This window comes from Limulus polyphemus, unplaced genomic scaffold, assembly GCF_000517525.1.
Source record: "Limulus polyphemus unplaced genomic scaffold, Limulus_polyphemus-2.1.2 Scaffold2534, whole genome shotgun sequence".
Taxonomy (NCBI): domain Eukaryota; kingdom Metazoa; phylum Arthropoda; class Merostomata; order Xiphosura; family Limulidae; genus Limulus; species Limulus polyphemus.
The window spans coordinates 120,842-138,867 of record NW_013668144.1 but is presented as its reverse complement, the minus strand read 5'-3'; the positions used below and the strand labels follow the sequence as shown (position 1 = coordinate 138,867).

The 18,026-nt window shown below is 31.5% G+C and overlaps 1 protein-coding gene across 1 annotated transcript in view; it reads right to left on the bottom strand.

Moving 5' to 3' along the window:
- LOC106467227 (collagen alpha chain CG42342-like) overlaps positions 1–18,026 on the bottom strand; it is a gene marked incomplete at its 3' end in the record, with an annotated part of 54,182 nt that overhangs the window by 18,056 nt on the left and 18,100 nt on the right. Inside the window, exons 8-10 of the mRNA XM_022395362.1 lie at positions 13,156–13,281; positions 6,452–6,532; positions 3,741–3,821 (exon numbers count right to left, since the gene is read on the bottom strand). Coding sequence (XP_022251070.1) covers positions 3,741–3,821; positions 6,452–6,532; positions 13,156–13,281 — 288 coding nt within the window. The remainder of the gene's footprint in view (positions 1–3,740; positions 3,822–6,451; positions 6,533–13,155; positions 13,282–18,026) is intronic.

The following is an 18,026-nucleotide window of genomic DNA, read 5'->3' as shown; positions in this document are numbered from 1 at the left end:
GCAAAATAATGCATGTGCGTTATCATAATTTGAATTATAAGTATAATTTGGATGGTAATAACCTTAACAGTGTTATATATGAAAGAAAGGGATCTTGGTGTAGTGGTTAATCAGTCTCATAAGACATCCAAGAAGTGTGCTGTTGCTAGTGGTAGGACAAATAGGATTTTAGGTTGTATCTATAGAAATATTGAATGCAAATCCAAAGAGGTTATAATTTCATTGCATCGGCCACCAGTTAGGCCACATTTGGAGTATTGTGTTTGGTTTTAGGCTCCTTACCTTAATAAAGACATTGAGTTGTTGAAAAGAGTTCAGAGGAGGGCTACTAGAATGGTGTGTGGGATAAAGGGGCTGTCATATGAGGAAAGGTTAAAATCTCTGAAATTGATAGTGTTGATACATCATCTTTTTTCATATTTAATGGGATGCAAATATAAATTTTGGCAGGGTAGGAGTCATCTTCAGCTAAGACAGTTTTAATTTTCTAACAGGGTGGTTGGTCTTTGAAACAAGTTGCTTTCACATGTTGTGGAGGCAGTAAATTTAGGCAAGTTTAAGAAAAAGCTTGATAACTATATGAATGATAAGGGCTGACGTTGAGGTTTTTAAAATTTTTCTTTTAAATTTAATAGTTTTAGTTGAGTTTAGAGGATAGAACAGCATAGATGGACCAGTAGGTCCCTTGTTGTCCTTAAACATTATGATATGTTATGTTAAGTATTTTTAAACATAATCTATAACCCATATGCATAACTGTGGCAATTTTGGAGTTCCAAAGACATATGCTACGTGCATATACAACTTATAAGGCAAAGTGCTATAAAACATTTTTTTTTGTATAAAGAAACACATTTTAAGGTAAATCTAAAATGATATTCTATAACTAATTATAAATGTTATAAAGAGAGAACATTTTTACACATACACAAAAGTAAAATTGCTATACATACATACATACATACAATAAAAATACCCGCTGATCACAAGAATATTATACAACTGTAGTTTTTAAATAGACACAAAAAACAGACTTAATATTAAGTGTAAAAATTTCCATATAAAGTTATTATTATTGTTTTCTTTTTAGCAAATCTACACAATGGGTTATCTATGCTCTATTCACAATGTGGAGCTGAACACTGGATTTTAGCATTGTAGGTCTGTAAACTTACTGTTGACCCACCAAGGGGCAAAGTTATTAAAACTACTGAAAATAAGATTTCTGTGTACAAGTAGTATTTCATAACACTAGTAAAAATCAGTTATAGAAAAATTCACTACACCTGCACTTATAAGGATGGAATTCCATGAAAATTTGTAATTTTCTTCCAACCTCTTCTAATCAAATGTTAAATGTCTTGCAAACATTTCTGAAATGTTCTGATATAAGTATGGATCTGTAAATTTGTTCCATATTAAACCACAAAAAAAGTTTTTGGAATACAGCTGCAGTTAAAGCTAGTATGGTTTACTGGAAAAAGTAGTGTCAGTGCTGAGTAACAGGATGACTGCCTCACCTAAGTACATATAACAAAAACATTTTGTGTTTGCATGCATTCTGCCTCCTGTTGAAAGAAGTTATACAATCCTTATGTAAATAAAGTCTGTCAAGTGAAAAAATAAAAATAAAAAAGTTATCCTTCCCCCAAATACATCACTGAAAGTACAGAAAAAATTATACTTTTTGAGTCAAATGAGTCACATCCAATAGTAGATGTAATAATACCAATGTTATGTAAAACCCAGTCATTGGAAACAAAACACAAGTTGATGAAACCATCATATAACTTCCATACTAAACCCTACTCCTTTATCTTACTCTTTGTTTGCCAAAAGCTACTGATGTTCCTCTCCCTCTAACATTAATGACAACTGACATGAACAGACTGCATGTTCTCCAAAGTAATCACAATCAAACTATTGACACATCTATAGTAAAACCACAGTTTTATAATTTAGATATAAAAATATAGAAAATGTGGAAAGCATTTAAGTACCCGAAATAAAATCTATAACAATGGTTACTAAACAGCAAGTCATATTTTGGAAACAGGAAATTAGAATAATTCCACACCAATAAAACAGGAATAACAGTCAATATGCTTTATAACACAGAAGATACAAGAAGTATCAAATAAGTAACTATAAACTTCAGCTTTAATTTTCTTTTCTTTTTTTTCAGTGTTTACACAGAAAAATAAGAAAAAAGAAAAAATCAACAAAATATTAAAATACGCAGTAAACTTAAAACAAAAAGAAAATTGATGTCTTGAGAAGTGCATGAAGTTTCCAGGCTTACTTACAAAACAGCAAACTGATGAAAAAACATGTCTGGTAATTAATTCTGGAGAAAACCAGAACTTTATTTATGTTCAACCATAATAACACTTTTCTACAGTATCATACACAGGTATATAATACACAAAAATAGTGCATAAAAAACTATTTGAAAAAAAGTTTCATGTGTTTAAAACTTTATCAACAACTATATTCTATATATAACTAGTGTATAGCCCATCACAAATAACAGGGCAAGTACTACCACCCCCACCCCCTAGTATATCCTACCCTCACATTTCATAGCTAACCATAATAAATTAATTTTGCAAAAGCAAGCTTGACCAACAAAGAGGCATAAAAGTGCAGTCGATGCAATCAAACATCAGTAAATTCCTTTGTGAGCCAATCAAAATTAAGATCATTCATGAAATGAATTTGCAGCATATTCATAGACTAATTATTGGTAAAAATCAGTTAAGATTAACAACTTCTAATATATTGAAAAGCCAGTGTGTTTTGGTAACTAACTTCCAACAATGGCTTTTATGTAATGTTTCTTAGCAACAAAAGTATAACTTATTATTGTTGTTAATCTATGTAGTGAAAGTATAAAATGAAATGTATAGACAACAAAACTGGGAAAATATTTGCTGATTTCTTAATTTAGAGTCTCCTTTGATTAAAGAGGTTTTATTTTTTTATTAAAAACGTTGGTGATATAACAGTAAATAGCTTAATTCAGAAACAATTTAAGTTTAAAATTGAATCGATAATTTTACTATCATGATAAATTTTATGCACTTGACTCTAGGCTAGGTGATCCCACACTACATCTTTACTTTAGGCTTATCATACCAACATTCATTACACTTATAAGGTTTCACAGCACCACCCTTATGGCCCCTTGCACCCCGTCACTAAAATTGTAATGGGCATACAGTAATCGAACTATTCTATCTGGTTTGTTTGTTTGTTTGCAATTAAGCACAAAGCTACACATTGGGCTATCTGTGCTCTGCCCATCATGGGTATCGAAACCCGATTTCTAGTATTGTAAGTTCACAGACATACCGCTGTGCCACTGGGGGGCATTCTATCTAAATAAATGCATTTTGGCTTTTATGATTCCTCCTATTTCGAGAAATCAAAGTTTTATATAGTTTTTTTATATAGGTTTGATAGGTCATCTCTAACATAATTTTGGTTTAATCCTACTTCAATCTTGAAACAAAAATTGACTTGATGTTTACTGAATTATGTAGCACATAATCTATGGATTTAAGTATCATAGGCTCTGTTATCTTATTATAACATACCACCACTCAAATTAGTTTTGAGCCATGAGAAACAACAATATAAAGTTTCAGATTAAATCACATTCACAAGTATACTACATATGCAATTCAATACACAACTTTACAATTTAGGAAAATAGAGAAAAAAAACAAAATACTAACTGGTGGACCTGGTAGCCCAGGTGGACCCATAAGACCAGGAGGTCCCATGATCCCTTTATCACCTCTTGGTCCTGGCTGTCCCTGATAGTAAAAAAAAATCTTAATATGTGAAAAACCTAAATAAGCTGATGTACAATGACCCCAAAAGAATAACTTTTAGTGCTGTAACAAACTATATTATACTTTTTAGATAGCTACATTATTTTAGAAGATTTTGAGTTTTAATTACTTTTTTTCACATTCTATAAAAATTACAAGGGAAGATAATTTATTAATTGTTTTACAAATTTTAACTATTTTCATTAACATTTTATAAAGAAATTGTTACAAAATGTTTAGAAGTCCTACTGTGTTGCATGTGAAGTATTAAGCAAGAATATACCTAGAAAAAAAAATGTGTAAGTTTTCAATACTTAAAACATAAAAATAGAAGGAACACTGAAAACAAAGCAGTATATATCATCTCTTGTCTAAAATGAGCTTTACTACTTAAAATACTGAACCTGTGATGACTTACAATGTATAATGATGGTGATCGCTGAAGGCATTGTAGTAAAAGTCTTATGAATGACACTATGAGAACTTATATCTGACTCTGTAACATAATGTTGATTAATGAATATATATATATATATATATATAATGAAAATGACTAGGAGAAGAAGGAAACAAAGAGTAAATCACAGAATCTGGCTTTACGGATTTAGTCTTCAAAGTTACCAGAATAAGGGTATTGTATGTAGAAATGTAATAGTGCTCAAGGTTTGAAATACATGATCTTGCCCATAAAAGGTACTGTATCACAAGTTTTGTTAGGAGACACTTTACTCAGTTCAATTACCGATGTACAAGACTTTGATTATTAAGATCCCAATCAGCAAGAAATCCACCCTTGGGGCTACAGTGTGCACTTTGTTAAAAAGTATCGAAAATAAACGACGAAAGTGCATAATGGGTATGGAATGGTCTAAAAAGGTGAGAGCAGTTTTCAGAATTTAAAAATCTTTTTATGTCGCAGAGAAATAGGTGAAAATAATTGGCTACCTCCCAACTTCCCAGAAAATCAAAGGAAAGATTCGGAATACTTTGATTTTAGCAAATATTAGTTATTTTAGTTCCAATGGTGTTATTAACAAATTTCAAAGCATAATTAGTGAGAATAAACATGTGTCTAGTTTTGTTCTGGTAGGTTTTCAATCTCACAATGTCCAAAACACTCTCTTCAGCACACATTTCCATAAGAACATCCTTCTCTTTTTTACTGGTTTTTGGATCTTTTGCACTACTCCACGTCTACTTTGGAGGATAACATGGCAATGTTTTGCTGTACATTTAGCTGGAGGATCACAACATAAACACATTTCACAGACTCGCAGCTTCCTTTCTTTTTGGATTTATGTTCTTCACATGGTCCCAGCCTTCTCGTAACTTCGATCATACTTGTGCCTCACAAAAATGGGATTTTGAAACAGCTGAATTTATATACAGCAGTGTTATCTGGTTTTTATGGTATTTTTTCACATAAAATATGATTCTGAAATTTAAATTTTTTTACAGTGAAAAGGCTGTAATTTTGGGTGGGTTTCCGACTGACAGGGATCTTAAATAAACAATACCAAAAGTATTGTGAATAATCATACAATAGAGATTATTACACCAAAACTTTTGTGAAAAGATTCATGTTAGACATAAGAACAAAACATTCATACCCATGATCACTGACAGCAATATATCAAGTATTTTAAGGAGTCAAGAAGTACAAATAAGAACTTGATATGTATGCCCTTGTATATTGAAAGTACTACTTCAAAATTCTTGTGGGGAAAACACAATACTACAATACTTTACATACATAAATATGGCACAATCTGATTTTACCTATCTTATTTTGTTTGAGTGAAATCTGAGTATAATAAATGATGAGATTTATATCTTTAAAACACAACCATTGAAGTATAATTAATGGATTGACTAAATCTTACAGAATACAAGAAAAAGCTTTCAATAACATGTAGAATATTTAATAAGTTATCAAGGAAAATATCTAGATGTCACTTTTCAGCATTATCCACTGAAATTCCTACATAATTCATTCTATCTAAACATGTTAACTTCCATTAATACTAAAACAATTTAAATGAGCTATTTCAGATTATCTGTTTCATTTTATTTAAATTAAATAAATAATTATTATTATTATCACTTTTGCACTGAACATCTAACCTTCTAGTTGATATTTTAATATCAGAAAAGTAGCATCAAATTCTTTTTATCAAACAGATTCATCAATAATCTGAAAAATTACTAAAAATATTGATATCAGACTTAAATAAGTTTAAGACAAACCTAGCATTTCAAATACCACAATAGCCACAGAAATGTAGATGATTTCAATGTAATTATGAACTGTTTGATTAAGATTTATAAAAATAATTTTAATGGAGATCATTTTATTTATTTTATTTCTTCCACTGTTTTTGAATTTTCAAAAAAACGCATGAGAAAAAAAATTTTTAATAGATATTTTGGTTAAATGACAACTGAAAGTAAGCATATCAATTATTGACCATTGGACAAATAAATTACACTGATGTACATAAATTTAAATGTGATTTTAATCACTGATGTACATTGTCCTTAGTTTTAGCTCAAAGATGTGGCTAAAGTACAGCAATTATAACTTTTTTTAGAAAAACAATCATAATACTCACAGGTAATCCTGGAGGTCCTTGAGGTCCAGGGTTTCCAGTTTTTCCATCACTACCAGGTAATCCTGCTGGTCCAATGTCACCCTATAACAGTAAGACACATTTAAACAACTGCAATTAATTACTCAAACTGTTATTCTGAAAAATTTCCCTTTTTAGTCTCAGCTCACAAATATTTTCAATGGAGGTTCAGTTTAACTACCTTCTACCATATCATGTGTAGAACATTGCAAAAACTGAAAAATGGCAGCTAACAATAAAGCTAAAAGTACTCAACCTCAATGCACACAGGATATCATGGCCTCAGTGATGGTGAGAATATAGATTGTGGACAATAAATGTACAAAATGTATGTGATGTGACTTGAAGGTCCTTTCTGTACTAACAGTAAAGCTAAATGATAGAGAAAACCCTGGAGGTGATTTAATGGTGTAAGGAATATTTTTGTGTCAGAGATTGGGTAGTTCAATTTTTAACACCCATTGTACGAGCCAGGGTAATAGTTTACTGGTTACAGAAAAAAAATCAAGTCATTCCAGTATCTCCTCTTTACCATACAAATTTCATATGGGATTCACATTGATTTACCTTAATTTTGACTTCCAGGCACACCAGGAACACCTCAAGCCCAGGGCCTAGAGCCTTGAATACTTGAGTTTGTTGAACAATCAAAGCTTTTCTTTTTAATAAAAACATAAATAAAAGAGTTATTTAACGTGTAAGTGCAAGTTTAAATGTTGCAGTGACTCTATCAGGTGTAATGGATGCAGCTGTGAATGTGATGGATTGTCAATCAAAACGAAATTGGAATGAATAGCCAATGATGTTAATGCCTAAAAGAAAAAGAGCACAAAAAGCAGTGGTTTCTTTATGCAGAGTTGATGAATGAAAATTGAGGATGAAGACAATGAAGATACGCAGCAGATGGAAGAAGCTCAGAATAGTCCCGACAATATGATGACATTGAACAGTTTAGCTCAAGATTGTAGCAGTTCTGTTGTGCAAGATAATGAACACGATAAAGCTGAAGACAAAGTAGACATTAAAATCTCTTACATTGTGGGAAATCGAAAGGTTTCTTTCAATAAAAAAGATATCATAAATAACATATCAAGTGAACACATTCAGCTAACCACAAAGTTTGACTGTCTGGAAATGGAAAAATGAGCGAGAATTATGTCATTTTGCATTGCAACATTGAAACGAGTATGTCACAACATCATCTCAATACTTCCTGATAGTTTGTTGGAAAATGTCTCCAGGACCCTGAGTGATTCTCATGTTTCACAACGAAAAATACTATGCAATTTGGTACAGGCACAGGAAAACTTACTGGAGAAATCAACACAAAAAAAAGGTATTGCCATCTGCATTATGTGCAACTATACCTACAAGTCGAACTTCTGAATTTTGTAATATTTGAAATAAGGTGATTGAAATATCCCAGAAATGTTTCATTTTATTGAAGAATGGTAGAGTTAGGTTCCTACTGTTAGAACTGTCCATCAACATGAAGAACATCTGGTGGAACATTCTGTGAAGCTGGTTTTATTTTCTCAGAATATTGAAATGTTATCAAGGGACATAAAGATTGCAAATGTTCACAATGAGAAAAAAATCTACCATGATTTATGCAAATGAAAATACTGAAATACATTTATCGGGACTACCTCACTGAATATTCAGAAAGATTGGATCATATAGGTTATTCATCATTTTTGAAAATTGCAAATTCACTGATGGATTCTGATATCAAAGTTCATCAATTAGGCATCAGGTATTCTTCTGCGTGTTATTTTAGCTGTACTTGAGAGAATAATTGGGTCTATTCATGACCCTTAGATGGTGGAAGAATGTCACAAACATCTTAGAAAAATGGAGTGTTTTCTGAAGACAACATAAGACAAACATATAACATCTTCTAATGATGCCAATCATAATATTGCAAACGCACTCAGCAATGATAAAGTGAAAGCAACAAGTGTGTGTGTAATAGGTGCAAACTGTATAAACCGCATTTTGAAGAGTTTAGATATTTGAAGATCAAGATAGATGAAAAACATTATGACTTACTGAATGACTGCAGGCACAAGTTCAAGTTGTACATGACTCATTGCCTTCAAGTAATGAATCAATGCCTTCGAATCAAGATAATGATGTACAATTTATCAAGTTGTGAGGCTATAATTGTATTGATCTAAAAGAAAACATTCAATCCAGTTTATTTTGGTAGAAGACTATTGAACTTTGCAGTAAAAAGGCTTGTCTTTGCATGGTCCCATGGTTCGTGGTGATGTAGATGTATGTACTTTTCAAACAAGCTATTATGATTATATTTCATCCAAGGATTCTATTCTAAGCAAGATTGGATGAGTATGCTTTCCATATTTGAATGCATCCTTCACCAACTGAAGGTAGATAATCCACACATTCATATCGTTCATGTCCAGTCAGACAACGCAAAATGCTATCAAAATAGAAAATTATTATATGAAATGTACCTGATAACCAAAGAATTGGAGATACAGACACAATTATTTGTTCACACCAAGACCAAAGATGGAAAAGAATCAACTCATGCAACCCACCGTCCAATATGTGAATATAGGCAGCAATGTTGCATTTCCTAAAAGAATTGATTGATGCAAATGGAGGACTAAAAAACACAGCTGTTTACATATTTACTGTAAATAAATCAAAAGTAAATGAGCTGGTTATGTTATACAAAGCAGCCTCCAAGTTTTTGACAGTGTGTCGAGAATTAATTAGATCATCTTTTCATCAAATAGTATTGACATATTCAGGCATGATGTCAAAAACGATTGATATGGGAGACAGTTTGCCTGCATATGCAGAAAAAACACATACAAACCTGCTGGTAAAACAGAAATGGAAGACCCTGAAATGAAGTCTGAGCAGAGTGATATCAATAGTGCTAAGGTTGTAATGCCTGAAGATGAGGAAGGGAATGATGTTGACACTGAAGACACAGTGATCGACAAGGTAAACAAAGATGAATCAATAACTGTAAATGAAATTACAGGGAGTATTACAGACTGTACCTTTAGTAGCAGTCAAATTAATTGGAAAGTTTCAAAGAAAGACCCAAAACGAGAAGCAAGATCAGTGTGGAATGCTATTTCTTTAGACTGTTTTGCCCAGTTGGGCTCTGATGACAGCACATGGTTAAGTCTATGGCCAGAAGTATAGCTCAAGATTTGTAGACAATGTTGTGGAAATGTATAAATGAGGTCTTGAAAATAGCCTTAACAGAATGGGTCCTGGAACCTCATCCAAAGGTATACAAAAGCAGAACAACAATAAAAAATATCTTTTTTGATAGTTCAGTATTGGAAGTCTGGAAATGTGTCAAGTAAGAGAAGAAATGGGATTGCGAGGGAATATTAGACTGTTATCATATCCTTACTTGTGGAGTATCAAATTAACATTAAGTCCACAAAATTGTGGAAGGTTTTCAAAACACAGTGTAGCTACTCTGTCAACAATCCAAATTTTCTAATGAATAAACAGCTTAAGAAATGGTGATTCCAATGATGTTCAAACCAAGTTAAAAAGCACTGGAAAATTGTTGGAAAGGTCTGTAATCAGTAATCCTGCCTTCCTATATATACAGATTGCAGTGTATACTCAGATTTTGTTAGTTTCACATATAAATTGTAGAATTATTTGTATTTTCATTGTTTGTTGTTATTTTTTTTAAACAAAAAGTACTGACTATTTTCACTCAACATGAGAAGGTTAGCTACACCTTAAAACAACCTTTCTGGGATGATTGGGTTTTGGGTGTCACCAGATCCATACTACTATATGTTACCTTGGTTTGTACAATGGGTGTTAAAAGGGACAAAGAACATCTAGATTGTATGTAACCTTTTTTCCAATCAGACACATCTCACAATGCTGTATTTCCATCTTGATGGACAAGGCAGTTTTCAACATTGATGAAACAAACAATCATGTATGTACTCTCCAAAACTGATTTAAAATGTACTAAAGAATCCTCAACCAGTTTTCTTTGTTAACAATATAACCAGAACTTAATACAAGTGATAATTTCTAAAATAAATTTGAATGTTGCATTCACCATTTCAGTCTTCTATCATCATTAATAAACCAACTGCAAATCATATCCTCCCCCCCCCCCCCCAAATCAGACTACACCTTAATAAGACAAATTTTGGCATTTTGTAGTCTGTATCACCAGTGAAAGATGGTCTAGCCTGATATTAGATGGAGCTCATTATTAAAATGACAAATCAGTACATACATATGTAACATTGACTTCATTATCTAAGTGTTTAATTTCTATAAAGGAACCTTTTATGAAAACTGAAAGAGATTTTAAGAATAATGAATCTAATCAAAAGTATAACATAACATACATATTTCATTGTGCATATTTTACAGTCATTGTTTGCATATACATGTGAATGTGTATTAGCTTCCTTTCCAAATTGTTTACTAACGTAGCTCAACATTAACATACTATTTAATGTCCTACATCTAATGAGAGTTAATTTAATTTCAGGTTCTTTGCTCCTCTTGAAGTACTTCTTCCATCATCTATCAAACTCTATCTGATGGTCATGATTATGGTCTACTGTCTGACATTGCAATTTTCATTGTAATAAGCTTCTCTGAAAGACAAAGAGGTCAATATTAGACCACACTTTTTTGAGAAACTTTCCATAATCCCTTTATTGTATGTGAACATCAGCTTCCAAAACCATGTTTAAGCAGAAAAAAGGCAAAAATGCATTCACTTGAGTTGCAGCAAGAGACTTGACATGCATGAAGTTGAAAGGGATTGCTGAGACTTGTTTTTTCAGCCATCTTTTTAAAGAACACAATATTTACTTTTGAGGTGGGGCTGAAGGCTTGTGAACATTTGTCAACTCCAAATCCTCGTTTATTATCTACTTAATGGTATCGAGAGACATGCCCAGCTATTATCAATCAGAGGGTTCACTTTTTTAACCATAGCCTTCAATCTGAAAACAAAAGCATTGCCTCAGATCACCACTTCTATCCTAAACATTCTTGAGTGTATAATATACCACAAGTACATGATTTTCTGAGTAAAAAAAATCAAATAAATAAATAAGTTAATGCAGAACTTTAGATGAAAACATCATTGTTTCATAACATTTTGGGCTAACACCTTGGATCAGGAAGCACACAGAGAGAATTAACACTAAGAATGAGTCAAGGTTTTGACTTATAAAGGTTCTACTTATTGACATGCTGTGTTAAGCACATTTGCAAGAATACTGTTGAACACATTTTGTAAGAACAATTAGGTTTGCAAGAAAATATGACAAGCTTTTCATGATATTTAAAATTGATTATAAGATTATTGAACATACATAGATCTAATTTTAAAACAATAATAATTATAAATAAACAAATATATATAAAGAAATAAAATGCACACTTACACAAAAGTACCATAGTAAAAATGACCTGTGACATGTTTTTTTTTAAATAGGAAAACTTATAAAGGTTTTTTTAAAAGGGAAATTGATCATACAAATAAATGCTAAGTAACCTCATTTCAAAGTGAGTGGTTGACAAAGTGGAAGGTAAAAAAAAATAGCATTAGAAAGAATAATAAAAAATTAACTGAAAGTACATTTTCTATTAATTCTGTGAGGGACATGTGTTCATTTGAAAAATGATTTGGTGTTCGAGGCTTCCTCAGTTTAACTTGCTTTAATTCATATTATTATTTTTTTTAAATAGAATTGTGTAGTATAGTTTCAATAATCATATAATCAGTTTTAAATACTCTAACAGTTTGTAACATTTGTTTGATAATATTATTACATTTACAAATATTGGTTTTCAATAATATTTTTGCAAACAAACCTCATGTAACATGTCAATAATTAAAACTTTTGTACATTCTAATTCCACAATGACTCTTTCCTAGCCTAACAAAGTATATACTACTGATGAAAAGCATCTGCCAATTTATTTATTTTATTCTTAAAAAATCTGCTGTGTGAATTTTTCCATTTCCTTGGAGAACAATGAAATTTCCATTCTTTGAAATCTTATATCCTTTGGATGTACATCATTTAACAATCTCATAAGAATATCTTTTCATGAAATGGGCTGTGACTATCAATCCAGCCTTAAATCTATATATCCATCATGGCATTACACTGTAAACTGGTTATGATTTTCCCAAGATTCAAATATACAGATGCTAAATGTGTCACATTGACCCACTTCTGCTCCAACACTTCAGACATAATTCTACCTGTAGTGGCATTACACTCAACTGGTTGGGATTTTGCCAGATATTAAATATGTAACCATGACATTATGACTCAATTCTGCTATTACACACTATTGTATTAGCATACAGAAATCATTGTTACAAAGTATGAATAAAGTGAAATTGACTCTCTACTTAACATCACGAGAATACAACAATAAACGAAACAAACTTGAAACACTTTTGAAATGCTGTTCATAGCAATCCAGGGACTGAGTGCTCAAAAATCAAGACCCATCATGATATCACACACACACACACAATTAATGTTGGGATATTGTGGGAAGTTGGTAGAATAAGATATTCAGAAAGAAGTCAAACTTCAGTTTTTCATCTATACAATACCGAGTTTCTTTTCATCATTTAATACACAAAATAAAATCTACAAGTTTCCTATTATTACCTGAATACCAGGTAGACCAATGTTACCCTTGGCTCCTTTAGGTCCTGAAAGGCCAATGTCACCTTTAGGACCAGGATGACCACGCTTTCCTCTTCCTGCGAACTTCCCATGTCTCCCACGCTTTCCCTGTTTCATACAAACAAGAAAAAGATACCTTTATAATTACTTGAAATACTATATCTTTAAACCTTGGGAATACAAACCTAGGAGTATAAAAATAGCATAATTATGAACAATTTATAAAGCAATAAATCAATACAGATGTATAAATTTATATGGATGGAAAAAGTCTACAGCTATAAACAAACTATTCTATAAAATCTGTAGACAATAAAAGTTATAATAGTAAAAATGGAACATGCTGCCTAAAGTATTACAGACAAACACAAAAAGGTTCTTTGTTGTCTTTTTATTTTAAGTTATGTTAACTTATCATTTTTTTCTACTTTGTATATCAGTGGAACAACCTGTTTAACCAATAAAAGAGAGAGAGTTTGATTTGTTTGAAGTTAAGTTCAAAGCAACACAATGGGCTATCTGTGCTCTGCCCACCACAGGTATCAAAACCCGGATTCTAGCGTTGTAATTCCACAGACATACCACTGTGCCACTGGGGGACAAAAGTAGAAAGAGGAAACAAGGAAGTTAACACTGTCAACCCCATAACAACTTTTTATCTCAGGGTTGGATTAATGCATGGACCCCAAAAGTCTATCATAATAATTTAAATAATAATACAAAAATAAAAATGACAATAAAAAACACAATAGATATATATATTTTCTTAAAAATTTACAGTTTTGTAAGAATCTTATTATAGTCATCATATCCCTCCATTTGTTTGAGAAATGTTTGCCCCAAAATAATCCAAAAGCTATGAGTTAGTAATATATCATACAGACAATAGGTGGCACTGTAATGCCCTAAAGAGGATCAATATTTGATGTAGTATTTGTAAATATGATTATACATTCTTTGATAGATTGTTTAGGCAGAGTGTTCATGATGAAACTTAGTCTTTTGCCTTTCGAAACATCATCCTGTACACTTGTGTTTCTACAACTGGCAGTTGCCATTCATTCAACTGAGTTTCATCATGAATATATATAATGAGATAGCAGAGGGCAAGACCTTCCATACACTGGACAACAACAGATCTGAATCTGGTTCTGTGGTATTATTTTTTATATTAATGTTTCTGAAAAAAATTAACAAAATATTTTTTCATGAAAACTCCATAATACTAGATACACCAATTATGCTGTTGGTCCTGTATTAAATGAAAAAAGATGTTAATCTAATATGATTAAACACTCACTCACTATATACATGTATCACTAGAACTGAGCTGGAACCCTGTTTATACAACAGGTTACATAAAGATCTCAGAACATTTAGAAAAACAATAAAATCCACAAGATTCAACAAGAAAACATAAAAATCATACAGGCTCTAAAATAAGATAGTTATAAATCTAGCATGAGTCAAAAAGTTTGAAGGAACTTAACCACATATCAATGTAGTTATTTACTCCTTTACACTTAAGAATGTTTCCAAAGTAAAGCTGAAAAAACCTGATGTATTAGGCTTAATTATACAGTATTTGTTTTCTAATACAAATTTCTTGTTCATCAAATTTTTTTCTTTAATATATTAGTGGTATAAACAATTATCTCCATCTAAATATTTATTATACAAGGTAATTCAGTAGTTTATTGACAGAAAAATAATTCTGAAGTGGAAAGGTATAGAAAATTAATTGTTAGTAGGATGGAATGAGTTGTTTTGAGCCTACCCTGTTACATTATCATTGAAGTCATTCACGGCAATTGTCAGGTTTTTGTATAGGGGCCAGATTCTTTACAGTAGGTGTCTGTGACTTGTTGGTGATAAATTTCAACAATAAACAGACAGCACTTGTTTTAAAATAATATATTCAAAACAAGTCAAACATATGTACAAAAAAACGTTACCACAGTTGAATCTAGAGCTTTAAATAATTCTCTTTTTCATCAAAGTCCACACAGGTGGGTTCAATTACTTTAGAACACCCTTTTACATGAAAAATTATTTTTCTTATTCTCTGTTGTTACAAACTGTGAAATTCACTTTAGATATCGCCCATTACAGCTAAACTGACAATCACAGAGTCTACCTTCACATTTTTCACTTTTACTTTCAATTACTTACTTCACTCTGCATTTGCACATATTTATATCACACAACAGAAAATTCTAGGCCTTTAGTAGCAACAATATTACATATGATGAGAAAACCTATAAGTCTCTAGTAGGATGATGTCAACAATATTACTAAAGCCTAATACAACAATTAAACTGCACACACAATGTATGACTCATACTGATTTATGTAATGAAGCTTGTCAAACAAATAACTTTTAATGTCCTTGTTATGAAAACTAAATAATCATTAAATATTTAATCACTAAATAAACTAAATAATAACCCTTAAAATAAACAGTCTTGTATATCCAACAGCTATTTTCAATGTTATATCCTTTAGAAATTTTATTAATGTGTATCATACACCCAAAATGTCAATGGCAAAGATGTAGACAAGAATAAATGAATCATTTAAAACCAAAAAAATTAACAACACTGATCCTGAATAACAACAGTTATAGATATAAATGCAGGCCATCCATTCATAGAGTTGTACCACAGAAGATCAAAATCTGACCACAGCAAATATTGTTATATGACGCTAGGTTTGAGATACAGCAGAATTTTTGCATGAGTAGGTGATTGCATGTTTGGAGAGTCCAAAATGTTAAAATAAAAGCCCCATACACAAGTTATTACACAATCATTATATTGCAGCTGCTCCCAAATCCTCTCAATGGTACAGTGTAGTATATAAACATACCATAAGTTTACAACCTTCTTGTTATATCATAGAATTAATCAAAATTTATCAGTTATTCACGTGTATTTGCTATTTTCACGTAATACATGGTCAGAAAATGCTTTTGTTCTAGCTACCTTTGTTCATTTTCATTTTCTTGAAATAACACTTGATCTGCCCATGGGTGGTATGGCTGTAAAACTACACCTTGTGCAAGAATGTAAACAACAGTGTCATCCGATGGTAGGTCAGATGATACCTTCCTTAAGTTTGAATTGGAATGGTAAGTCTGACATTACTGAGTTATAAGTAACACTAGGTTTGGTCAATCTGGTAGATGTCATCATTGAGTGCAGTTTTGAGAGAGAACAGCTCATGACCTGTGAAAGCAAAGTCCATTGTCCAGAGCAAATACAAATATTGTGTTTGTATGTACATAAATATTGTTCATTGTATCCAGTATCTTTTATTTCCTTTTCACAAACTAAATTTGTGTTATTGTGTTAAGTTTACAACACCTTTGTTTTTGAGGATATGCAATTTTCCACAACTCTGAGGACTTAAAACCAAGAAAAAAGAGTTGGTAATTGAAGGGAGGTGGTTATATGAGAGAAATGTTGGGCCAAGGATGAGTCCTGAACATACCTCAAGAGTATTCAGTTTAACCCATTATACTGTATGGAGAGTGTCACCAGAATGTCCAGGTTGCTGCCAGATTGTATGCTTAAAGGATCCCAGATAAATGCCATCCTTCACATCAGATGAGAGAAAAAGCATGTCAACAGCTGCATATATACTACAAGTTCCTTTAGTAATTAATCTTGACAATGAAGTAGCCATGTTGGGATTTGTCACAATTAAGTATGAATGAAACATGAATACAGCTACTTATTGTTTGCCACCATTTCATCATACTGTTATGATGTTTATCTCATGTGCATTTATTGTATAACTGTTGTAGACTGATTTTCATAATTTTTGGTTTAAAATGTTTCATTTTTTATTGTCTACACCATTACAACTGATAATTTTGTTGTATGATGCATATTAATAGAAGTTTTGAAGATTATTACTTTGAATGACCTTAGTGATATTGCCACAGGCTAGCTCTACAACATTCCATTTCATATCATTAACTGAAGATTATTACTTTGAATGACCTTAGTGATATTGCCACAGGCTAGCTCTACAACATTCCATTTCATATCATTAACTGAAGATTATTACTTTGAATGACCTTAGTGATATTGCCACAGGCTAGCTCTACAACATTCCATTTCATACCATTAACATTTATTTTCCTAAGACTCTATTTCTTAATTATTTGCTTGTCATTGGACAAAGGTTATTTAAACAGAATTCCTATAGAATTTAAAACTGTTTGCCTATTTCCTACTTATACACCACAATTCTTTAACCCTTTCCCAACTAAGTATTTTTCATTCTCAAGAACCAGGAAAAACTAGAAATTTGATGAAATAAAAAAATAATATCTGATTTATTGTATACTATATCAAAGAAGGGCTCTATAAACTATACATCATTGGATTCAGTGGAAAGAAAACTTATTAATTTATACTTATATTGTGCATAGAAATGAAATAGCAGGTTTGCCAAATATGGCTCTCTGGTAAGAAGAGACTAATGATAAACAAAGTATTAAAATGTAAATGTATGTGGCAAATAAATTCATAAGATTGACACATTTGTCTTGTGATAATATAAAACTCCTTTCTTACATTCATGTAAGTGTATTTGTTCTGTACTTGAAAAAGTGTTAAAAAGACATAATACCAGTCTCACAAAATCAAATGATAACTGCATACGATATGAAAACCTCAAGACAAACATCAATTAAAAATCCATCATCAAATGTGTACAAAACATAATATACAGTAACAAAAACATTTTAACAACAACGTTTCACTACAGTGCATTGAATAATACTTACCTGCATGTTATAAAGCATTTTGTGTTTTTTAAGCACAGAACAAAACTTCACATTT